Genomic DNA, 25642 nt, shown 5'->3' with positions numbered 1-25642 from the left:
AATGGGTTTCATAGCGCAGCGCATGTCGCGTCCTGTTGCAAAAGCATGTGAAAAAAACCTACAAAGTTTGCTAGGCCAAAAAGACCGTTAATCGCGCAATAAAACAATGAACGCCGTTAAAATGGGTTTGCGTTAACGCCGTTAATAACCCGTTTAACTGACAGCCCTAATATATATTCATTCAGTAGTGGCCAAAAGTGATGTGCGGAGGATATAATGACCCGGCCTACATGTTCGATTAAGCCATCAAAATATGAGGAAATATTTGATATATTTGAAATATTTTAATATATATATATATATATATATATATAATGAAGGAAGAACAAAACAAAAGAACAAAATACTAAACTTAGTTAAGGGATTTATCTGACAAAATGATTTGGCAAAAAAAGAAAACTACAGCTACAGGTTTTATTTTATTATGCAACAAATGCACAGGGAAAAAAAAGAATTAATTAACTACAACATAACCAGTTATTAATATTTCATTGGTTCTCGCTTGTTTTTGCATATGCTCATTTTTTATTTGTATTCCAGCCTGACCAAAAATTATGTCTGTACATTTTGGCATGCGTTATTTGCGTTATCACAAATAAAACAACTGACTCCAAGCACAACTATGCAATATGCTTACAAAAACTTTAACACATTTTTAATAATATCTGAAGAAAGGGTGAAGATGTCAATTTTCCTCAGGCTACATCATATAAATTATTTAATATGTAAATCAATCCTTGATGTGCTGCTTTATGTTGTGCGTATGTATGATTCTCACCTCTGAACCTGCAGAGGGCAGCAGAGCGCTTTTGCCTTTGCTGTAGGGGTCATACAGAGAGGAGCTTTCGAACATAATGAAATGGACTAATAGAACGCGAGTCAAGGCCCTGTGCGAGTCTGTGTCGCAGTGCAGGTTTATTCTGGCAGTGGGCTTTTATGGTTGAATGGTGGCAAGCAGAGGTGTTCCAGCCTCTCTCCCTTTCTCTCTATTCCGTCCATATGGTTGCAGGGATATAGACAGATTAGTTCACAAGGCAGCACTTGACTTACACTCTTCAGACTCTTGGCCTAGCAAAGCCTCACATGGGCCGGCGTCCTTAGGTGACCACATTTTTTCAAAACCGGTGCACTTTGACCACTTATTGTGATAAAGTATGGTATATATCTTTTTCAGACTAAGCTGTCATGTCCTGGCAATTGTGTTATACAAAATATTATTATTATACACTGATTTTTCAGTGACTTTTTCAGCAGTTTACATCGTTCAGCCAGTAGGGGGCGACAAATGACTTTTTGTGTAGTCTATTATGAGTGAGTGATTCATTCGCTCAACCAATTCGTTCAAAACACTTCATTCTGGAGAGAAAAATGACTGGCTGAATTCGGAGAAGCATACTACTATATAAAGTAGGAGTAGTATGCTAGTACGTTATTTCGAACCGAGCCTCTGGCTGCGTCCAAAATCGCATAGCCTACTTAGTATATATAGGCTATACTAGTAGGTACTTATTATTCTAATAGTATAAATAGTAGGTACTTATATTTTGTATAATAGCAGGTACTAGATACTACGACCGCTAAAAAAGTATGTTCTATATACAGTATGAATGTGTGCAGTATTAATGTACTCTGGATGGATGTAGGCTACTACATTCACCATTAGGGCTGTCACTTTACGTTCGGAAATCGATTGCACAATCGATCGGACCAACCAACACAAGTATCAAAAACGAAAATAGGGAATCGATTTTAACGGCCTTCTCTCGGACACGACACGCCCGCAGCGAACGCGCGTCTCACAGCAACTGCAGGCTCTGACAAACACGCATACAAACTAAACTATACTATACTTCTGCATAATGTGTCTCTTTTTACAACAAAAATGTGAATTCTGCCGGTCTTCAGACAGTCTCATGCATACAGATACAGATTCGGCCTACAATCGCCTACGTAGGCGAAATTTGTTTGACATTTCTAATCGTAAACACAGCCATGTTGAAGCCTGCAGTAATGTTTTTCTTTGATGTTATGGCAGTCCACTCTGCTTATTGTTTTTCGAGAATCTTGCACTCCTGTGTTAACCTGACTCCGCCAGATGGATTTGCTCCGCATATCCATCTGGAAACCTTCCGTTGAAGTAGTTTTGGTAAGGGGCGAAAATACTGGTTAGCTGATTGGCCTATGTTGGTGATAGACGGGCCAAATCAACCAATCAGATCAACGAAGCATATGACGTACTAACAGAGCGTATCTTTTCCTCTGAGAAAAGCCTCCAGAGCAGTGTTTTGCTCTTCTTTCAGTGAAGAAATACTCTGTAATTCCGATAAAACTTGCTCGATAGCCACGCTGATGCTAGTTTCATCCGCTGAAGCCGACATGTTCTTTAGACTGAACTGACGCGCTTCTCGTTGCGTCACACCTCAACCCGCCTCAAAGCCAACGCTGATTGGACGTTCGTTTGGTGAACTGCTCCCAAATTTTCTTTAACGGAAAGTATCCAGACTGATCTGCGAGTGAAACCTTGAAAGCTCGCGAGATCAGGATGGTCTCACGAGGCTACTCCTGTGTGTCATTGTGCACGAAACTTCATGGCAATAAATCATCAGAAATATTGCTGACTTGTGCGCGTCTCAAGCGCACTCTTTACGTTCGTCCTAATGCCTGTTAGTTGTCCGCGGATTTGCCTATATTTGGCGCTGAAAATGGAAACGTCTTTAGACATGGAAAATCGATTTTACAATCGATTCAATGAACATTTATGTCTCAAAAATCGATCAGGATTTTTTCACAAAAGTGACAGCCCTCTTCACCATGTTGTCATTATCATGTGACCTACCAGATTAAGTTGCATTGCTTCACTAGCATTCATAATCCTCTCCCGTGGCCTCATGGGATAGTAAAGTGTCCATCCTATGCACATTTCAGAATCTCGCTGGAAGAAGTAGGTCATCTGAGTACTTTTTCCCTCTCTTTTATTAGCACTGTGAATTCGGACATACTACTTTTGTCACATACTTTTTTTCACCTACTATATAAAAGGGAAGTATGCGATTTCGTATGCAGCCTCTGTTTTTATGAGTGAACCGTTGAATCGTTCACGCAACCGATTCATTCATTAACACTGATTCATTCGGGACGGGAACTGAATGCTACTGCTGTATGTTGCTCAGAAGCGTGCAGCGTTTAATTCTTCTTTGGCTTCTTTTAGAACTACTTTTGTTTGTGGAGCAAAAACAGGCAGTGATTACTGTAAATATGTAAGTTACTCAAAATTAACTTTTTGTTTATTGAACAGTTGTGTACATGTACTTCACTCGCTGTCGTTGTCGGAATATCAGAACAGACTGCTGTTGATTCAGAATAACAGTACATTCAGTATAACAGTACATTCGTGTACTGTGTCATCCCATAGGATGAGTGTAAACATGTTCTCATGGATTTTACGCAGTTTAAAGCGGTTTAAAGGGATACTCCACCCAAAAATGAAAATTCTGTCATCATTTACTCACCCTCAAGTTGTTGCAAACCTGTATGAGTTTATTTCTTCTGCTGAACACAAAGGAAGATATTTTGAAGAACGATTGGAACCAAACAGTTGTTTGGCACCATTGACTTCCATAGTAGAAAAAATTAATACTATGGAAGTCAATGGTGCCAAAGTTCCAATCGCTCTTCAAAATATCTTCCTTTGTGTTCAGCAGAAGAAAGAAACTCATACAGGTTTGCAACAACTTGAGGGTGAGTAAATGATGACAGAATTTTCATTTTTGGGTGGAGTATCCCTTTAAGGGAGAGTTTTTACATGCTTTCATATCGCGCCTCGCAAGTCACGTCCACGTTATTTTGAGACATTGTTTCAAAGGAAACTGAAAGACATTTTTTTAATATAGGCTATAGCTATATATGGCTTTTTTTGCGTTTTGAGGCAAGCAGCAGTATCACTGTGGGATGACATGTAATTGACTATTTTTATCCTTTACAGGTATGAAAATTGAGGGACAATTAGGTAGCCTACTGTACTTTCTTTGCATCTCCAATGATTATATCTACAGCCTGTTTTTTTTGTCAGCAAACTGGCTTTGATTGGTCCCATGCAAGGTTTTAAACCAGCAATCTTGAAGTTTTATTCCTGAAGTTTATTATATATATTATTTTAAATATTAGGCTATGTTTTTATATAACCCAATAGAAAATGCAATGCCTTGCACACCTGAATCATAAAGTATCCTATGTGCTTAGAAAGTTTAAACATAAAAATATAAATCCTCCAGACTAATCAAATAAATATTTCTTATGATGATGCAAGTTTAAGCATGCAGAAGTCATATTTTTTTCTTGTTTTTTTTGTAAAACATAAAATTCTCCGAGTAAAAATGCTGAGCTGTTCTTATTAAGTGTCAACATGTTTATAAATGTAGTGTTCTCTTCTCTCTCTTTTTAATCTGTAGTGTCATTAATGACTCCAAGGTAGTTAGGATGTGATTCTGTGGTGCCAAAGCTGTCAAACACAGAAATAGCGGAACAATTGTTGGGATGTGGAAGTTACTGTAGGGTGACTTGTCATCTTCAGCTCTTCTTCCTGACGTTCTGTTCACACCTGTTCTTTAATAGCCATTCTCCTCATGCTGTGACCATACCCATCCCAGACCTCACACACGCACACACACGCACATGGAGCCAGGGGTTGCAAGAGGATCCCCACTCTTGGATTTCACCCTCTCATCATGACATCCATTAAAGTCCTGCTGGGTCCCAGTCCCTAGCGGGTAGACAGCACATTAGCGCTTGGACCATTGAGCTCAACAAGGCCCTGCTCTGAATTATTGATCCCAACACAACTAATGAGGGAACCCTATCCCCTCTTTTGATGAGACACACACGGTCACACTACTGTGTGAGCTCTGCATTGCCGTACACACTGGCACACTGTCCACGCAGCCATCACTCGGTTTGCCAAGACTGGGCTGGTCCATTTAATCAACCTGTTTATCAATGCTTTGACGTTCGAAGGCTCAGATGGCGTCACTGAAAAAAACAGGACTGCATTTCCCAAAAGCATCATAAGCATATGTAGATTGTAGAAACCACTGCCACCAATAGTCTCTACAATCAACTTAGGCTCACAAAGCTTTTGGGAAATGCAGGCCAAGTTAAATGGGTGTGAATTTACAGGCTGGCCCAAACTGTTTTTTTGATTGTTCGTGGTTATTTTTTCAACTTAACACGATGGCAAAGGTAATCTAAATGTACAATGTTCATTTAAAGTTCATCTTAAAAAAGTAATTATTTAAAATAAAATAATAATTTAATAAGACTGCTATATCTAATCACGTGCACTTTATGTACACTTCTTTTGTACTGTACATTTTAATGCTATGATGCCAAAATTCAGCATTTAAAATGATTTTGAGTTTATAATGTAATTTTTCACTTATTTACTAGACAAAGTAGTATATTTCTTTATTAATTTTAATATCTGCCAATTCATTTGCATTTTTAATTTGAATTTCAGGAGGTAGAATTCAAATAAATTGGAATTCAAATAAATGTATTTAATCCCAATAAGTGTAGTTTTTAATTAGAGATGGAAAGCTTGTCAAGACGAATGTTAACATGACAACCTTATTTGAATGCATTAGGACAGGGAAGAGACAAACTTGGTTTTGGAGAGCCACTGTCCTGCAGAGTTTAGCTCCCACCCTAAAAATAAACTCACCTGCCTGTAGCCTTCTAGTGATCCTGAAGACATTGATCAGCTACGCCAGGTGTGTTTTATTAGGGTTGGAGGAAAACTCCGCAGGACAGTCCCTCCAGGACCGTGTTTGCCCATTCCCTGGTAAAGACAACAGCATACCAGCATCCAAAACACATTATATCCTCAACATGAGGGTGCATTTTAGCTTTGTCGCCGTTTGCATCCACAAATGACAAACCCTGATTCACGACCTTCCTCCTGACCTTTACAAAGTGAATGATTAAGCAAAGCTTCAACAATATGCAGTTAATCAGTAAAGATCAGTATAAAGACCTCACCTGTATCAGTGTGTTTACCCATTGGTGTATCAGGGCACACACACACACACACACGAGTCCATCCTCATTATGAGCTGTTTGCTCAGGTGCTGGTTTAATAGTGTGTATGAGTGCCCTCTGGTATCAGATGACGGCGTGCGTGCAAATGCACATGTAATGCACCTTTTAGTCCTTTTTTTTTTTTTTTTACATTTATGCATTTGTCTGACGCTTTTAATGGAGCTTATATGTCCAATTTTCCCCACCCTTCTTTATTTTCTGTGCAGTGCACTATCGAGAGTGTGAGCCAGCCTCCTTAGTATTCACATCCCCACTCGCTGACTTACTGCACAAGCCAGAGACAACAGAAGAGAGAGAGAGAGAGAGAGAGAGCGAGAGAGAGAGAAGGTAAAAGGAACAAAAAGGAAGACAAAATAAAAGAATTGCAATTTTTCTAGCCCCCGGCTCATGTGTGCGTAGTGTGTGTGCAAGTATGCGGCTTTAGAGAATTCATTTGTGACACCTTTTTTTTCTCTAGCCTTATTTTTAAATGGTCGATTCACCCCTGCAGCATGGCTTTCCTTCATCGGAAAGGCTGCCATAAGCTCAGCTGTTGTCTGAGGCGAGCCGAAACGTTTACATACCAAAGATGTTCAATTTTAAATTCTTTATGTGGTGCATTTCATCCCGACAATGACACGTTTTGAAATTGGGCCAATTGTGCTAAATAAGACTGCGGCTTGTGTCGGTGTCTCTCTCTCTCTCTCTCTCTCTCTCTCTCTCTCTCTCTCTCTCTCTCTCTCTCTCTCTCTCTCTCTCTCTCTCTCTCTCTCTCTCTCTCTCTCTCTCTCTCTCTCTCTCTCTCTCTCTGTTAGTTTCTCTGTCTCTCTCATTCTTCCTTCCAGTCTTTTCTCCGTGTCACTCCATGTCTCCTCATCCCTCTGTCAGTTTGAATTTAGTTTAAAATCCCCCGCTTCCCCATTCCTTTGCTCTGTCGCTCTCCGTTCCATCTCTTCCGAACGCTCTGTCCCCTATCTCAAATCTCCCCAAACTATTGAGAAAAGCTTTGCGTAACAAATATTTCCTGCAACAGAAAGACTAAAGGAGCGATGGAGCCTGAGGGAGTTGCGGAGAGGACGTTAATCCCCTTAGAAGTTCACCGCCACAGGGTTGCAAAGCGAAAAAGAGGAATGAGAGATGGAGAAGTGACCACCACAGTCGCGATTGCCATAAACAGACCGATTATGAGAGTGAAAGAGATGGAGGGAAAAATTGAGAGAGAGAGTGTGTGGCAATGCTTTCATGCTTTCCACTCTGCAGGATGACAAGCGGCTGCTGCCTCTCCAATTGGTTGGGACTGCCACCAATCAGAGCGCAGGCAGGGAAGGTGCCTTTAGGTTATACCCAACCCCAAAAGAGAGAGAGAGAGAGAGAGAGAGAGAGAGAGAGAGAGAGAGAGAGAGAGAGAGAGAGAGAGAGCGAGCGCAGATACCGGCTTGACTGTGCTACTGAGGCATTTCTTCATGTTATCTGAGAAATGTTCCTGTTGAAGGGAAACTGTTCATCTTGTGTTTGCTATAGAGAAGCACGGTTCATCCCGATGTGCCTGCAGGAATTTCGGCTCATTAACTGACCAAAGGCTCTGGCATTTCTGACACCCCCCCCCCACCCCCCCAATCCCCATCTCTGGAACCTCCCCCACATTGCCCTCTGACTCACCTGAGAGAAGACGGCAGAAGACCTGCAGATCCCTCCCCTCAGAATACTGCTCATTCACCTGGAGAGAGAGGACATACGAGATACAGGATGGACAACAGCTATGCTCTCTCTTACGCTGCACTGGCTGCTTGACTCACTTCTGGTTTGGAAGAGAGACGCAGAGAGGAGCGCGGAGAAGAACTTGTGCTCTCCTGGATTAGAATTCAAAGAGAGCTGATCCTTATCGTAGGAGCGAGGCTTTCAGGATGATCTTGGGTAAGTTCTGCCTCGGTTCTTCTCCAAGGCTTTGTGTTAAGTGCTGCGGAACCCCTGGCACTCAAAACGTTCTTAACGCCACTCTTTTTAACTTAAAAATGACTTGTGTGAACCTGATGCGCAAGTATAAATCACAGTGGTTTCTTCAAGATGAATTCAGGTTGACGTTGAAGGTCACAGTTCTAGCAGCGGGTGTTCAGCTATACAAGCTGTTTCACCCTTGGTCAGACTCCCGCTGTCCATTCTCAGGGATTTTGACCCTCAAATAGAAAAGAAAAAAACTCTAAGGGAACCAAACAATCACCTTCCTAAGTTGAACTTCCTTAGTTTATGACAAGATAAAATGACCAGTTATATCTTGTTTGTGTGTGTATGTGAATATGTTGATTTGCTGTCTTATTCCATTGTATTCTTTGTGCATATTTTTTCTGTTTATCGTTATCATGATTGCAATAAGGATGCACCACTATAAAAACTCTGGCCGATACCTATATTTTTCGATAATCATTTGCATTTTTTTGGCCAATAATGATAAATGACTGATATTATTATTATTACGTCTAAATAAATAATAATAAAAAAATGATTCATGTTACAAGTTAATTTGCTACAAATTTAGGCATCGCATAAAAGTGTTCTTTTTTTATTATCGTTTTTAAAAATGAAGTTTAAGTGTGTGTTAGATGATGGCAAAGGTAATCTTAATGTACAAATAAAGGAAATGAGCTTGCATAATTAAACATTCAATATCAACCTATACAATAATAAAAATAATCTGTAAGATTGTCTGAGAACCGATATCTTGTGCGAATTATATCTCTTAATTTGCAATCCTTAAATTCTCTTCAGGAGTTTCCAATCGTATATCTTGAGCCCTTGATTCAGCTCTAAAATGAAACCTATAAACAACCACGACAGAGGTTGAGCATGATAATTTTTTATAGTCATTTGGATGCTTCTGGAGAGTTCCTCTATTGCTCTAGGCTGTAGATGTGTGTGTGTGTGTGTGTGTGTGTGTGTGTGTGTGTGTGTGTGTGTGTGTGTGTGTGTGTGTGTGTGTGTGTGTGTGTGTGTGTGTGTGTGTGTGTGTGTGTGTGTGTGTATGGTGACTAGAGGCTGCAGCATCTGAGCCAGCTCATATTCCTGTAGGGGTTGTGTGTGTGAATATAGCCTTTGCACTCTATTGCAACAACACAATCGTGTCAGACAGTTGTCATTGTGTAGCTTAGCTCTAAGTTAGATCATCATAATCTTTTTTAGTATACCTGTAACATACCTGTGTGTTGCTGTGCGTGTTTGCTCTGTGAGGGAACACCAGTTGAGGCCACATTGTTTAACGCATGCCTGGGCTAATTTAACAGCCGAGCTGCTACACTTCTCGCCGGCTTTTTCCTCTAGGCATGTTTTCCAGGGAGCCAAGCATAATGATTATAGGGATTGTAATGTGTGATCTGTCTGCTTTGTGTGAGTGTGCGTGTGCATATGCCATTACTACAGACAGAAATAATTTATAGTTGCAATGGAATCATCCTTACATTTGCTAAATATGTCTTTACCATCTTTAGCATGCAGAATGGGCTGGTTTGTGAAATATTCTCAGCCTAGAAGAGTCTTTATGTCCAATATGTTATGTTAAAAGCAAGCAAGATAATTCACAAAAAAGTGTGTATTCTCACCTTCTTTTAAAAAAAAAAGATTATTCCTCTTTATTTTTAGGATAGTTCACCTAAAAATGAAAATTCTGCTGCCTACTAATCCTCATGTCCTTCCAAACCTTCTTTCTTGTGTAGAACACAGAAGGAGATATTTAGCAGAGCGGATGTGGAACAGAGACAGTCATGGTCACCATTCACTTTCATTTTGGGTATATGAGCAGCTTGGACATTCTGCTAAACATCTCCTTTTGTATTGCATGCAAACAAGAAAGTCATACAGGTTTGGAATGACATGGGTGAATTAATTATATTAATTATATTTATTTTTGTTTTAATTATTAATTTGCTTTGTTTGATTGAATTATTAATCGAATTAGATTTTAATTGAAAAATTCGATTTGACGCATGCGATTCATTTTTTCAGTTTAACACGTTAAAAATATTTAACGCAATTAACGCAGCGTCCGTTTTTCCAACATAATTTGGCTAGCGTTACATTATATGATCACGCTCTATTCACGCAAATGCTTTTAAACCATTCAAGCGCGACAAGACAATAGAGAAAGCACTGTCTGTGAATGTCCTGACACACACACGATGCACAGAAAGCTGCGCATCAGTAACGCACGCACAGATAGCGCGCCAGAATCGAGTTCTCTTTCGCGCTTGAACAGACAATAACACACAGAATTATGCCAAAATGCCTGTTTTGTTGAGTATTCTCATAAGAGCACTCTTAAATGAGTTAAATGAAGTCGTAAATGAACTTAAATGAGTTATGAGAAAATGGGAGCATGTCAGATCCGCGCCATGTGCGTCAGATCTTAAAGTTAGAGCAGCCTAATAAACCAGTTACTGTGATGTCTGTCATTAATGTTAATCAAAGAACAAAGGTAACAGAGAAAATTGTAGCTTTAATAAGGATTATTTATAATTTATGCAGTTAAGTGTTTGATAACATTATTCAATTTCTGTATATTTCTGTATTTTTATATTTGTATATTAATATCTGTTAGACTGTAGGAAGGTGCCACAAGTAAATATGGGATTTATTATAATGGCTTTATGTGAAGTTTTAAGTTCACTTAAATTAAAAGTTATTTTTTATAGCCTAATAAATGTCTGAAATTGATAGCTTTCAATTATACTGTAATGTTGAATGTCTGTAATTAATGCTTTAAAAAAATCTATTTCATAGTCATCAATACCAATATTAGTATCAGTGATATTGGCCTTCATTCATAAAATATACTGTCTTTAAGTTGTTTCTACATTGATTTGGAGAGGAACTGAAATTATTACGATATAAAAATATTAAAAACCTTAAAAATAATCGAAATAATGTGCGATTAATTTTTATTTTTTTAAATATCGATTGATAGCACTAGAAAAAATCAATCTTAATGTTCAGAATTTAACTAGTTAACATTCCCTTTGTGTTCTTTCCACCTTCAACTGTGTTTTATTTGGTTTGTGTGCAAGGGGTTGCAGAATTGTGAGTACTTGAAATTGGCCTGGTTGAACAAACAGACGAGCACAGACGTGCCGCTCCGTTCCCATCAGAAGAGGCAGGAATGATGTTTGTGACTGGAGAAATGGGCTAATGGCTTCATTAACCTGTCTGATTACAGCTCCGTCTATTCAATCTAATCAGTCACGTCTGACAATGAATGTTTTCAAGTAGGCTACTCCATGTGATGGAGGAATGTTTTCAAACACTCTGTCAGCATCTGTGTTCATTACCACATTTCGGTCCTTTTTTAAAATAAAATTTCAGACTATTAATAAATGAATAATTAATGTTTTTTTTCCTGCACAAGTGTGCTCGGTGCTGCTATGACTCCATGTTTATGGACACATCTGAGGTGAAAAATAGCATTGCTGTGCATGCAAAGCTAAATTATACTAAATTATTGCAGACCTGTATCTTAATTTTAGACATTTGTTTCTGTTTTTAATTAATATTCTTTTAATGTGGGTTGTTGGTATTTCGAACAAAGACTTTTGTCATTGTGGTGACCTTTTGTGTGATTGCAGATGTACACAAAACGGCACATCTCTGCACTATTTTACACTCCAGTAAACAAAAATGATATAACACACTACATTATAAGAGCTGTAGTGTGATGCAAAACAACTCTTTTATGATCTTCCTTTTTTGTGCAGAATCTGTGTGATGACTTATTTAGTCCTTATCTAAATGACCTTGACCACATCCCCTTCCTCCTTTTTATTTTGTACCTGCTTTTAGCCCTTTAAAGGCCCATTCCCATTAAGCGATTACTACAGTAGTGTACACATCGATGTACTATAGCATACATTTTATAAAGTGAAATAAGCAAACACTGAAGTGGTATCATGAAACTTAAAAAACGGTGGAATTTTTTTTTTTTTAACACTGTTCCTGAGCATTATAACCCAAACGTTTATCTGTGTGCTGCACATTTTACGGAGGACAGCTTCCAGAGCCTAAGAGAGTACAATGCTGGCTACGCACAAAAGCGTCTCCTGAAAGACGCAGCAGTTCCTAATTTGTCGGGACAATCAGTTGTTTATGGATCACAATATCTATGCTTTATTATTAGTGGCTCCGGCTGCTAGCTAACATTACAGTGTTGATGAAGTGTTTAGCTAACGGGGCTCTCGCTTTTGTAAGACTGTTCACCAATCTTTAGGAACATACCACTCTGAAATGTCCTGTAAAATCCGTGCTTGCAAAGGTTCTGCATGATCCTCTTGTTCGTGGACATTCTCAGGGTCTGAATCAGGCTCGAATTGGTATGGCAAAATTGACAGAATTATTAATATTTACTGAGCAGATGAAACTCGGGGTTATGCTAAGGGAACACCCTCTAAGCGGTTCGCAAATCACAACACACTGGGCCAGCTAACCAATCAGAGCACATTTCGGAAGGAGGGGCTTCATTGAAACGAGTACTTAACAGTGCGTTTGAGACAGACTGGGAAGAGAGGAGCTGCAATAATGTAAAATATGTGAAAAATAATGTGTTTTTTGAACAGTCAAGCATAAAAACTAGGGGTGGGCGATATGGCAAAAATATTATACACGATTTTTTTCAGGAAAATCACGATTAACGATTTTATCACGATTCTTTTTCATGTTGGTTTTACTATTTTGCAAGTGACTGAGCATTACAGCCAAACTAATGTCCCTATTTAAAAAAAAAAAAGCCTTATAGGTAACAAAAGAAAAAAGAATGGCAGACATTTAGGCCAAAGTGGCGAAGATAAAAATCTTTATCATTATTTTCTTTGTTATTAAGAATTAGGAACAAAGATACACATTAAGCAAACACAACTTAATATACAAATGAAATAAACAGTGCTTTATTTTTTCAGCTACAGTAGGGGTATTTAACAGTAGCATTGAAGAAAGTAATTAGGCTAAATGAACAAATACGAAAATAAAACACAACATAGACTTCACTGTATAAATTATACATTGATTATTATTAAAGCTACTACTAAAGTTCTCAGTCAAGAGCAGTGAGTGATTTCCTCTTTGTGTTTTGTTGTTTTATTAACATTAAAGGGATAGTTCTCCCAAACATTTTAATTTTCATCATTTACTCTCTCAAGTTGTTTTAAACCCGAATAAGTTTCTTTCTTCTGTTGAAAATAAAAGTTATTTGGAAGAATGTGGCTAACCAAACAGTTGCTGTACTCCAGTGACTTCCATAGTATATGTTTTCCTATAATGGAAGTCAATGGGGACCAGCAACTGTTTGGTTAGCCACATTCTTCCAAATAACTTTTATTTTCAACCGAAGAAAGAAATTAATACAGGTTTGGAACAACATTAGAGTGAGTAAATAATGACAGAATTTTTATTTTTGGGTGAACTATCTCTTTAAGGACAAGAGGCAGCTTGTTTACTAACTGGCTACTGTCGCTTTAAGAGCTGCACGCGACGCGTCTAATATACACGCATTTGACAAGCAGATTTTCTCTACATTTTTTTCTGTTTGCTTTCACTTTAGACATAACCAACTTTGTTTATGTAAACTTTGTGTGTATTTGACAATATTAGCGCAATAAGACTCGAAAGATAACTTATAACGTAGTCCAGTAAACGGACGCTGTTAGACAGGCTTTTAGTGCCCGTGTGCTTCGGGTGTATGCGCTCAGAAAGCACACGTCATCAGCAGAACAGCGCATCAGCACGTGAATTACATGTTTAACCAGCAAGGCTTTAAAGCACATGCAAATAATGAACTTCTGTGAACGGCAGTGTCCCGTTCCTCTGCGTTAACATTTGTTGTATGTTGAGACGGAGCTCGGCGCCAGAACTGCAACTGATAAAATGCACGATACTACGATATTTCTTCAAAAGCAGTTCGTGGAGACATTTTAATCGTCCACGATCTACCGTGATATCGCACACCCCTAATAAAAACCTATTCTAGTACACACTAAAAACAAAATCAAGACTTTTTAAAAAAGGAAAAAAAGGTCCCCTTTAAAGTCGGAGGGATCCTGATTGGCTGTCAATGTTTTTAGCCTATCGTTCATCAGCTGGGAAAAAAAATCGTTCAGAAAGTGATTCCAATCATATCATTTCTCTGTGACGTTATCATTATAGTTGTGTTAGAACGATTATTATAACTTTATAGTTCGAGTTGTCATAGTTAGTTTCTTTGTGTAAACTGTCCTTAACTCAACTCTTACTCTTCTCTAAGTATATGTGCTTTTGAAAAGTGAGCAGGTAGATATTTAGTCCCAGTGGTGGTGATGACTAAGCTGACTTTGATAATGAGACATAAATGCTCTGCAGTGTGGAGATCCGCTGAGCCCCACACTCAAAGACAGTCCATAGAGTGCCTCAAAAATGCACACATACAGACACACATTGACTTTTTGGAGCCGTGGCATGTCGCCTGGTCCCCAGTGTTTTCATCGGCAGGACTGAGACAAAGAGTGGGGTTGGCTGCTGAAGGAGAGGTGAGTAACCCGAGCAGCAGCACTGCGATGTGCATTCACTGCCGCCTGCCCAGTGTGGAGTTTCCATTGTGGCCAACCAGTCAGAACGTCCCCCCTTTCCTCCATGCGCACCTGCACACCTGTCGGAGCACACACACACAGAAGTAAAGCTCTTACAGACAATTTATTTAAAGCAAAAATTCCGTAAAAATGAAAATTTGGTCATTATTTTCTCACCCTCATGTCATTCATGAGTGTTCTCATGTCACTTGTGCTCTGTATTTATCTGGAGCTGTAGGATAGCTTTAAATACGTCAATGCATTTGGCAGACGCTTTTATCCAAAGTGACTTATATTACATTCAAGGTATGCACTTTATCAGTTCATGTATTTCCTGGGAATCAATGACTTTGGGGTTGCTAGCATTTTAGATACAGGAATGCAGCTTTGTGAGGAAAAAGCCTAAAAATCCTTTTCTCAAAATCGTATTCTTAGTTATTTTGCATCTGCGGTTGCAATTGTATTCAAACTCTCTGCGACATAATCCGTTACAAGACATTAAACAACCAGAGACAATTGGCACCATTAGCTGGGTTTGCATTATATGTTTTTATGGGAATTTTGAAAAAGAAATCTGGATGGAAACAAGATTATGTAAATGCAAATTTCCAAAATAATATTAAAAACCTAGAACTTCCATTTCTATTTTGCGCCAATTTTCCCATGTGTGATTTTGGTCTCTTGTACTTGGAAATTTGCAAATTGTTTTATCGATTATTCTGATTTTGTGCATAAAATTATTTCGCACCTCAGGTGGAAACATTAGCTGAACCTGATGTGACGTGTTTTCATGCACCATATTTAATATACTGTATTGTAGATTGAAGAGTGAGGGAAAGATTGGAATTTAGTGCATATGGACAACTTTATATTATTAGTTTTTGTCATTTTGGAGTTCGAAAGCATACCATACATTTTCACTGAATAAACAAAGAGCAGAAAAGGCCGTACGGTTTTGAAATGGCTGGAGGGTAAGTCAATTATTTTTGGGTGAACTATCACTTTAACAACAGTGTTTCAGACATGCAGAACAAAGGACTCTGAAAATCTCTCTGTATTTACACATGCCGCCCCTTATTTGTTTCCCCTGGAGGGATACGTTATGTTTTGTGACATTTAGGCACAGTGCCCAGAGTCGTCTGATGTGTTGGCTTGTCTCTCTGTCTGTCTGCCTCTCTGATTTTATGTTCATTGCAAGCACATCTGTCTTTATGATACGGCATCCTCTCACGCTTCCTGTCTACCTGGTAATCTGTCGTATGTACCCTCCCCCCTCACCTTCTGTCTTCTTGCTCTCTCTCCTCCTCTCTTTTGCTGCGGTCAACCTTTACACTCACCTGTCCCTTGAGGTTGCGAAACAAAAAAGTGTTTTTTTGAGCAGCTCAGCATTTCTGCTCTTTTTTTTCTTCTTTTTTTTTACCTCCTCTGCATGGCTGGAAGAGAATGACACAGCAATTATGAAATCTGTCCCCTTAAAGCCCAGTCCACATATCACTGCATATTATAGTGCAGTTTAATCCAGTTATCTTTAAATGTTTACTATGCTTTTGCATGATGTACACTGAAGCTAGCATAATTGATTGTTGCGTTTTGAGCAGCATGGCTTCTAGATAAAAGGTGGAAACTAAATGGAAACATAGCTACTGACTAATCATTAAAAATACAGATTAGTCAGTAGCTATGTTTCCATCCACACGTTTTTATCCGAATTAAGTGATATCGAATGAAAAATAATTTTTCAACCAATAAACTCCTTTTTTAGATCAATATTTTGTGTCAAATTATAGATTTATTTGGTAGGTATATGTAATACGCGGGATAATGTATAGCGAGGCGGTTGTTATAGCGAATACAACCCCTTCAGGCTAACAACCTCCTCGCTGTACAGTATCCCTTACATAATTTGTCGCTATCAGCTGGCACATAAGCACTATTAGGCTACAACTTGTGCAATATTGATCATTTGTTGGTAGATGGCACGATCCATTTTGTCTAGCAAAACTTTGTTCGCAAATGTTTGCTTGAATGTTGTGCGATTCAGTGCGAAAATGAATGGAAACACCTTAAAATGTCTCAAATCAATTCGATATACCAATTTGATCGCAAAACAGCATGTGACGTCATTACGTACAGGTTTTTATTCGCTTTAAAGCTGTTGGATGGAAACACACTTTCACAGCTTTATTCGCATGAGTTTTTTTACCGAACTTCAGATAATTCGATTGACACGTGGATGGAAACTTGGCTAGTGAGACCAACCACAAACTGCTCTGGTCTAGGCTGGTCTCTTTAGCTATAGGTGGTCAGGGTTTGGCTGGTTAGAAAATTGGAGAGTTTGCCCCTGCTGGCTGATGCTGTAATTACATCTAAATGTGGCTATAAAGCATGTTTCTCCATTGATGACCCATCAAAAGTAGTTGTTTATTCTGATATAATTAATATTTTCATATTGTTTTACCAGTGGCCAATTTTTTTTACAGGGCACTATTCACAGAATAGTCACTAAAGAAGGGCTTTACTGCCATGGAGTTGAATGAGAATGCTAACTAACAGATAGCTTTCTCCAATCTGTAGTGAAAACGCTGATGTTTTTCATATGTCTTGACTACATGGATGTTCTGCTAAGAACGCTAAGGGCTTTTTTTGTGGCTAATTTTTTAAGTTGTCAATTGCAGGACTTGTTAAACTATAGACTATTTAATGCTAAACATGCAGTTTGTCACACCTGTTTTGTTCACTTTGGAGAAACTCAAACTGCTCTTTCCATGCTGTTTTTCCCCTCTTGTACAGATACTCTGTAGTTTGACTTTATGTGCGGTTCCACACCCATTAAGGCTAAACACCTGCTAGTGGTTTGGCTGAGCAAATGCTGGTTAGCCACTTAGCTACATTACTAACTAAAACAGCATGTGTGTGTTTTTCTCTCAGACAGTTCAGCTGTGTGCATGGTAGGAGGTCAGTTTATTCTTTCGCCACATGGCAGGTTAACTGCGCTTGAGCTTCACACTACTTTAGCGCTTACATCTCTGTCCATCTCCCCCTTCTCCCCGTCAAACCTAGCCATCACTCTTAGCCGGACATACAGACTTGCTGGGTGCTAGAAGACTGTCAATAGTGGGTGTAATGGACACTAATGAATTGGCTATAACAGGAGCTCTGGGAGACGGAGATGCATTACTGGCTGTGTGAGGCCCAGCAGACTGAATGAAATGGTCCCAACTGTATCTACACACACACACACACACTACACCTCATTCCTGGCCTGAATACATTCTCTAATGGTTTAAGCATAGTGTGTGTTAGTGCCAGGTGTCCAATAGAGCTGCTCTTTAAAGAACACGGCCAAGCCTCTGTGGGATCCCGTAACACGGTGTATTTTCAAACAAAACGCACTCCGGTATCTGTGTTTGCTGTGAGGCACATGGCTGACTGGATCCTGGCTTTGTTACAGAACCTCCTTGTTTGGTTTACGGTTTATTTTGTTGTTTAGACAGGACTCAGAGAGCAAACAAATCATAAAAGCCTGACTATACAATACCAGAGATGGGTCATCCTTTGAATAAGACGGTTTATGAAATACGCCAACCAGAGTGGATGATATATACATCCATCCGTCCACAAACAGCACACATTTATCAATAGTTTGAGCACAAATCCCTGACAAATTGGAAGGCTGGATGAATTGTGAAGCTTATATCTCCAGGTTTTTGTAAGGGACTGGCACGAACGAGAAATGTGTGTGTGTGAGCGAGGAGAGAACATACAGTGTTTGCCATTCAAGGAAAGAGGGTCTGTAGATGTTTATAGTTGGTATTACATTGTTTCCCACTGTTGTTAAGGTTACAAAAAGAGGAACAAAATCAATTCTCCTTGAAATTCTGGAAGGTCGATGCTTGGGAGCGTGGAGGGGGAAATGAGGGAGGGGTGGTTGAGATGTGATAGCTTGCAGCAGAGAGGGAGAAATCTCTCCTCCAATCCCACTGAGAAGACTATTGAGTCTCTTATACCCTCTCTGGGTGGATTCATGCATGGAAACTGAAGCACTTTTTGTAAGTCGCTCTGGATAAATGCGTCTTGCTATATGCCTTAAGGATAGTTCACCCGAAAATGACACTCCTGTCATCATGTATTTACTCTCATTTCAATTGATAAATGGGTGATGTGATTCTCTCTCTTACCCTGTGAAACATACAAGCAGCAGAATCTCCAGAAAAATCTTGCCTTCTGCTGCGTGCTATAATGTAATATTTTTTTGTAAAAAAAAAGTGTTGTGACTACCTGTGTTATCTTGCAATACTTTGTGAAAATTTTAATTGTTCGATTTTACTTTAAGATATTCTTTTGAAAAAAAAAATTAATTTAATTTTCTGGGAGAAAATGTATATTATTTTCAGCGAGGCAATATGTATACCATCATGGTTATTTGGAAATTTAAGAATCTTAAGAGTTTTGAAAAAACAAATGTGTGAATCGCCTTATAATTTATGGGGGAAGGGCTCTCCCATTATTTTTTTTGTAAAATTTTATTTTAAAAGTTAGTTTCTTCTTATTTTTCGGTTCTGTGCAGCGTATTATGTTGCATTTTATGTTGTTTAGAAAATGTTTAAAGGATTAGTTCACCCAAAAAGTTTAATAATTTCTCACCTTCATGTCGTTCCAAACCTGTACGATTTTCTTTCATCTTCGAAACACAAATTAAGATATTTTAAACTAAATCTGAGCGATTTCTGTCCCTCCATTGACAGTCTACTTAACTACCACTTTGTCGCTTCAAAAATTATATAAAGAGATCGTAAAACTAATCCATATGAATCGAGCAGTTTACTCAATTTTCGGAATAAACTCGATTGCTTTATGTGATGAACAGATTGAATTTAGGCTTTTATTCACAAATAAACATTGATCAGCGAACATGAACAGAAGTATTTGCTTGATGTGTAAGAACAAACGTCTTTGGTTCTTGTGGAAGCTCAAACGTGCTGCGTAACAATCTAGAATGAACCTCATTGGTTCTTGCTGAAGCTCAAACGTGCTGTGTAACACGAGAATACACCTCATTGGTTCTCGCACGTCAAGCTTGAACTTCCGTTTACCATGAATGATGTGTGCATTGATGAATGTTTGTGAATAAAAGCCTAAATTAAATCAGTTCATCATATAAAGTGATCGTGTCTCTTCAGAAAATTTGGACTAAACCACTCAATTCATATGGATTAGATTTGCAATCTCTTTATGAACTTTTTGAAGCGTCAAAGTGGTAGTTGCATGGACTGTCAATGGAGGGACAGAAATCTCTCAGATTTCATTAAAATATCTTCATTTGTGTTTCAAAGATGAAAGAAATTCTTATTGGTTTGGAACTACATAAGGATGAGTAAATGGGTTTTGGGGTGAACTAACCCTTTAAGGCATTATTTTAGTCACCCTGATGGTGTTTTGTGTGGATAACACTGTGCTCTGTGTCTTTTTTTGTCGATTTTGAGTCTGAAGTGGCCAAAAGTCTAAAGAGGCCAATTTTGATTCAAGTCATTCAAGTTAATTCAACTTCATGTTCAACTTCAAGGTTCAGCTGAAACTTAAGTTAAATTCTTGCACATACTGTAGGAACAGTCTTACAGCTTGTGGGAACAAACTGTTGTAGTGTGATTGTTTTGGCCTGGAAAATAGCTTGACCCTCTGTCGTCTGGTGTTATGTGCCCAAATGTCAAATTGCTGAATGTTTATTGTAAAACCATCATTAAAAAGAGTCTGAAGAGTTTTAATGGGCCTTGGAGGCAGTTCCAGCTATGCAGGGTGAGCTCAGACCTGCCTGAATGTTGTGTGTGTGTGTTAGAGGGAGATAAAGGGAGGAACATGTGTCTGTGTGTGAATGTGGATCTTGCAGCAGTGTTTGGATAAGAGTCATTGGCTAGCAGATAGCTTCCTTGGTGAAAAGAAAAGTGATGTGGCAGTCATGAGCTTGTGGTATGCACACCTGCACCTTCTCTCAGTTTCCCCTCCTCCTTCATTTTGCGATCTGGCAAAGGGCAGAGGATACAGAGGGACTGCGCTCAGACCTGCCCCTGCCCAGGAGGTAAACGTGCGTGCGCGCATTCCTATGGAGAGATTAGGCTAGGTGCACCAGGCTGACGTGGCTAGCCGGGTCCAATGATGAATAAGGAAACCTTTCCAACTTAGCTACAGTTTTAAGGTGACTGACGGGCACATTGGCTGAAATTTCAACTTCCTTGTGGAGGTGTATCCATGAAAGGCGATAAATGCCTTTTTCTCGAGTGGAACTGCCCACATTAGTGGAAGGAATTTTGAATTTTTTTTACACAGTTCTGTCTTTTCTGATAGGTAGATCCAGATTATTTAGTACAAATAACAAAATGAACACGATGCTCCATACACAAATCATTTTCTATTTAACACGTCCTATTAGCCACATTGATTAAGGCCTGATTGATTAAATGCTCAGATGTATTTTTTTCTTCTTTATTAAAGAACATTACGCCAGTAGGTGGCTACAAGTGAGTGTTTTTTGCATATTAAGTCATTAACGCAACAAATTTGTTAAAAAAAAACATTTCTGAAACTGATTTTTTTTTATTTAACTTAAAGCCACGGTCCTATTATGCTTTTCACTTTTTTAAACTTTAGTTAGTGTGTAATGTTGCTGTTTTAGCATAAAAAATATCTGGAAGGTTACAAAGCTCAAAGTCCACTCTAAAGGGAAATATTCACTTTAACAGAAAATACTTTTCAAGAACTAAAACAAATGGCTCGTTGGGACTACAAGACACTTCTTCCGGATCTTGTAAAGTCACTCATTTAAATAATCCCTGCCCACAGAATACGCAAAAAGGGACGAGGCCTGGTTGAGCTGCGCTAAAGAGAGGAAGACCTGCTTTTAGCGTCTTGTTGCCATGTAAAAGAGATGCTGTTTTTTCCACCCCGGTTCCTAAACCTCTTTGTTTGGCCTTCCTAAGGTGGACGAACTGTTTTATTTGTGGCAGTTAACGCATTGGCTTGCTGAAGAGATACACAGATTAATCTGCGGCGTTGCGTGTTGCGGTAAAGCACCGTAATATCTGGCTATAATATGTCATATAGCCTATAACACACTCTCACACATTTATTTTCTAATATTTTGGGAGGAGTAAAATTTACATATGTGGTTTCAACAACCAGATGCATTTAGACTTGAATGCAGCCCAGACCACCTCAGTGGTTTGAGCGATCGGATTTAAATCCGTCTCAAATGCGTTTCGGAGGGCATTTACACCTGGTCTTTTCACGATCGGATAGCTATCCGGTCTGAGAAAACGCATGAAGTGACCAGGTATAAACAGACCCTACGGGGCTCTTGCTGTTCACCAATCCTTAGAAACGTACCACTCTGAAACGTCCTGTAAAATCTGTGCTTGCAAAGGTTCTGCATGTTTTCCTCTTGTTCATAAACTTTCTCAGGGTCTGAATCACGCTCGTATTGGTATGGCAAAATTTACGCCATCGTTAATATTTACTGAGCAGATGAAACTTGCGGTTATGGTAAAGGGGCGTGACATTTAGACATTTATAAAAAAAAAAATCTGAACACCAAAAAGATTTGATCAGATTCATTCACTGATTTTTTGTTTGTTTGTTTACTGGCCATTTCATTACCACCAGTATGTGGCTACAAGTGAATGTGTTTTCATTTGTTAAGAGTGAGCCACTGAACCATTCACATAACCGATTCATTAAAAGCACTTTGTTGACAAATGAAAAAATGATTCGTTGACTTAAATGATTTGTTCAAAAACATTGACTTATTAACAATAATAAATGCAAGTTAAAGTGTTTATGGTCTTCCACTTGAGTTGCAGAGGCAGTTTATAGTATTGTTGAAAAGCACATAGGACCTGGGCTTCTTGGGTTCTTTTCAAAGCCCTCCTGGTCCATTTACAGCTCAAATAGAAGCACTGTGCTCTCCTGCATCGTCTTATTGAGATGCGGCCAGTGGCTTAAACGTGTTGTGAGAACTCTGTGATGAAAAACAGCAAAGCGGCTTGTGGAAAAAGACGTGGGCCATTTCCATAAAATTAGCTTAGCAAATGGAACGAAGCAGCAGCCCCTGCAGAGCGAAGACAACAGCAAGAGCCGCTGGAGAATTCACAATCCTCACTCTGCAATACGCCTAACGCTGATCTCATATACGTGGCCTTTCATGGAATTAAGCACAAAATATCTTTACACTGGCACCGGATTGGATTAAAGAGCACATTATACAGTGTCGCATTGGCAAAGAAGTGCTAAATAAGGCCTCAGCCGCCATATTCCTGTGTTTTTGCTGTCTATCTCTACATAAGTGTTGCTATATCGGGCGATGGGAGTGTTTGAGCTTTGTGGCACCCCAATAATCACAGCACATACACTGCTACATATCTTCATTAGTGGATTAGCTGTGGGAAATGAATCCTGCTTTGTTCCTCCTCCACCCAAGCCTCATTCCCTGTTTTTTCTTCTTCTGTCATATCTACTTAGTCTTCTCTCTTGCTTTGGACACACACACACACACACACACACACACACAAACACACACGTCAGCTTGCTAGGATGCTAGCTTCTGTTAAGCTCTTCTTTTGTTCCCTGAAGGTGCATCAGCCGCCCAGTGGGTGTACTGACTCGAGACAGAACAAATTAAGGTCACAGCAGGCAGTGGACAGCAGAGAGAACCTGCGCTAGACCAACCTTCCCTGTCCACCTTCAACACATCATAGAACGCAGTTGAGGCCCGCCGCTAGCTTACTTTAGGGAGTCATAATCATTTAATCAAGACCCTTCACACCCCTCTGTCCTCCCGCTCTCCCCAGAGGCCCAAATCGCCTATTGTTCGTATAGAGAAATGATGAAAGGTGATGAGTGTCTTTGAACTTGAGTATGAAGAGAAAATGGGGATGTGAAGTACATGTGAGATGTGCTGCTGCAGCTCTGAGGGCTGTTTTTTTGATACGGACCGGAGCTGCGAGAGAGAGAGAGACCGTATTACTCGTGAATGGGGTTGGCATGAGTCATACTGCTCTCTGGTGCTTGATGGTAGAGTTCTCCCACAATGCATCTATTTCGGGCTTACTTTTCTGTCACTCTCTATGTACTTAGAAGCGTAACTTCAGAACACTTACATAAGGACCTCCATGCCGTGCAAAACAAAACAATAAAGTCAATTCACTCTCCCAAAATCAGAGCGGCTGAGTACTAAAATAAGAAATGCCGTGGCGGATGCAGCATATTCATGGGTCAATGACTTGACGTTCTTTTTTTTGTAATTTTTTTAATTATGAAATAATCATTACGATGTGTACAGTCAGTACAGTATTTCAGGTGTAAGAAAAATATGCTATTTTATTCTTGATAGTCACATGACATAAGATATTCATTTGAAACCTTTTTTGAAATTGGAATAAAAGTTTTTCAAAGCCAACATAATTACAAAGAGTGCATTTCTAAAAACTTGATGTTTTAACCTATACATTTTCCCTCTTTTTAAAAGATTTTTTTCTTTTTGTGGACTCTCTTATACGTCATTGAACCTCATATGCTCTATATTCTTGGGTGAATCCCAATGCCTCGCCAAACATTAACACCTTGGTGGAAGTGGACGGCGTTCGGCAGACCTCCTCTCAAGGACGGTATCCAATTCTGCTTGTGTGCGCGCCTGTGTAATCCATAGCTGCAGGAAGGATGACCTTCACAGCATGGAGCCTCAAAGGCTAATGCGACAGAGAGAGAGAGACAGACGAAGGAAAGGAAAAGTGGGGTACGAAATGACATATTTAGACGTTTGCCTTGCTGGCGATCACTCAAGGGCAAAGTCGCACCACTTTAGAAGGAGGTATTTCAGCACAAAAACTTGTTTTTGTTTCTTGTTCATTAACCCTTTTGTGGATGTTATGTAAACCTTAACCTGCTCTACTGCTTCATTTAGTTTCCAACTTGCCAGATTCAGGCCAGTATGATTTTGGTTAAAAAAAAAGCACTGGCTTATCAAATATTAATTGATCTTTGATGCAGGAGATGAAAAGGAAGCGCTGTGTGATGCTGATTCAGCATTTGGCAGGTGCAGTGAACTGCTAGTGCTGTTTTATCAGATCTCATCAAAGATGCTAGCACACACAGGTGTCATTTACCCATGTCACCAGCAGATTTGTGAAGTAAAATTTTCCAAAAAATGTTCTGTCCTATTGTAATTAATTTGGACAAGTGCAAAGTGGGTGCCGGTAAGATGCCTGTACAGACGCAGACTGATCTCATGAAATGGCGTATGTATGACACGCCAATTCGTATTTCCATTTTTGGCGTGCTATCAACACGCATAATCGCTTTTCAGCGTGTTTATCAACGCCTTTGACTTAACGTTATATTACTGTATTATGTACATATAAATATATGACCTACCCCAACCCCGTCCCTAAACCTACCCGTCACTGGGGTTAATACCATTTATGAGTCTTCTCCTACCATCCTAGGAAAAGAAATTTCGCTCCACAGATGTAGAATATAGATTTTGCTTCGTTTCGCTCGGACATTTAACGGCGTACACATACACGCGGAATCACTCGGACGTTTAATGGCGTAGACATACACGCAAAAGATTTCGGCGTGGACATACACGCGGATAGCTCAAAATGCGTATAGATAACACGCCACTTGAATTGAAAGTGGCGTGTATGTTTACGCAAAGTCATGATGTCATGTTGACAGACGTACTATACTCGGCCAGAGTCGTCTCGAAGTCGTGTAACTTCAGAAGCAGACCCGCACGCAAATGTACAAAAAAAAAATTACATGCACACCACCACGCAAAATGGGATCTCGTGCACTCAGCGCGCTTGTGCGGACACGGCGAGTATTAACCAGCCTTAATTCCGAATTCAGAAAAGGTACAGAAAAAAAAAATGCATTCAGCGGAGCCCCTAAACATGGTTAGGCTTGTTGCAGTAGTCAGTTCCATTAAAGTACATCAGATTTCACTTATA

At 39.3% G+C, this 25642-nt stretch overlaps 1 protein-coding gene across 2 annotated transcripts in view; it reads left to right on the top strand.

The window, feature by feature from the left end:
- Positions 1-25642, top strand: part of znf385a (zinc finger protein 385A) — a 90509-nt gene that overhangs the window by 10026 nt on the left and 54841 nt on the right. The window contains exon 1 of one of the 2 annotated variants that reach the window (XM_056239183.1): positions 7500-7986. The exons of the other annotated variant lie outside the window; for it this stretch is intronic. Coding sequence (XP_056095158.1) covers positions 7977-7986 — 10 coding nt within the window. The 5' untranslated portion in view covers positions 7500-7976. Of the gene's footprint in view, positions 1-7499; positions 7987-25642 lie in introns of those variants that run through there. 2 annotated transcript variants of the gene reach the window in all.

This window comes from Rhinichthys klamathensis, unplaced genomic scaffold (genome assembly GCF_029890125.1).
Source record: "Rhinichthys klamathensis goyatoka isolate OS25496 unplaced genomic scaffold, OSU_Roscu_1.1 h1tg000020l_1, whole genome shotgun sequence".
Taxonomy (NCBI): Eukaryota; Metazoa; Chordata; class Actinopteri; order Cypriniformes; family Leuciscidae; genus Rhinichthys; species Rhinichthys klamathensis.
Note: the sequence above shows the minus strand (reverse complement) of the source record. Positions and strands in the feature narration are given on the sequence as shown.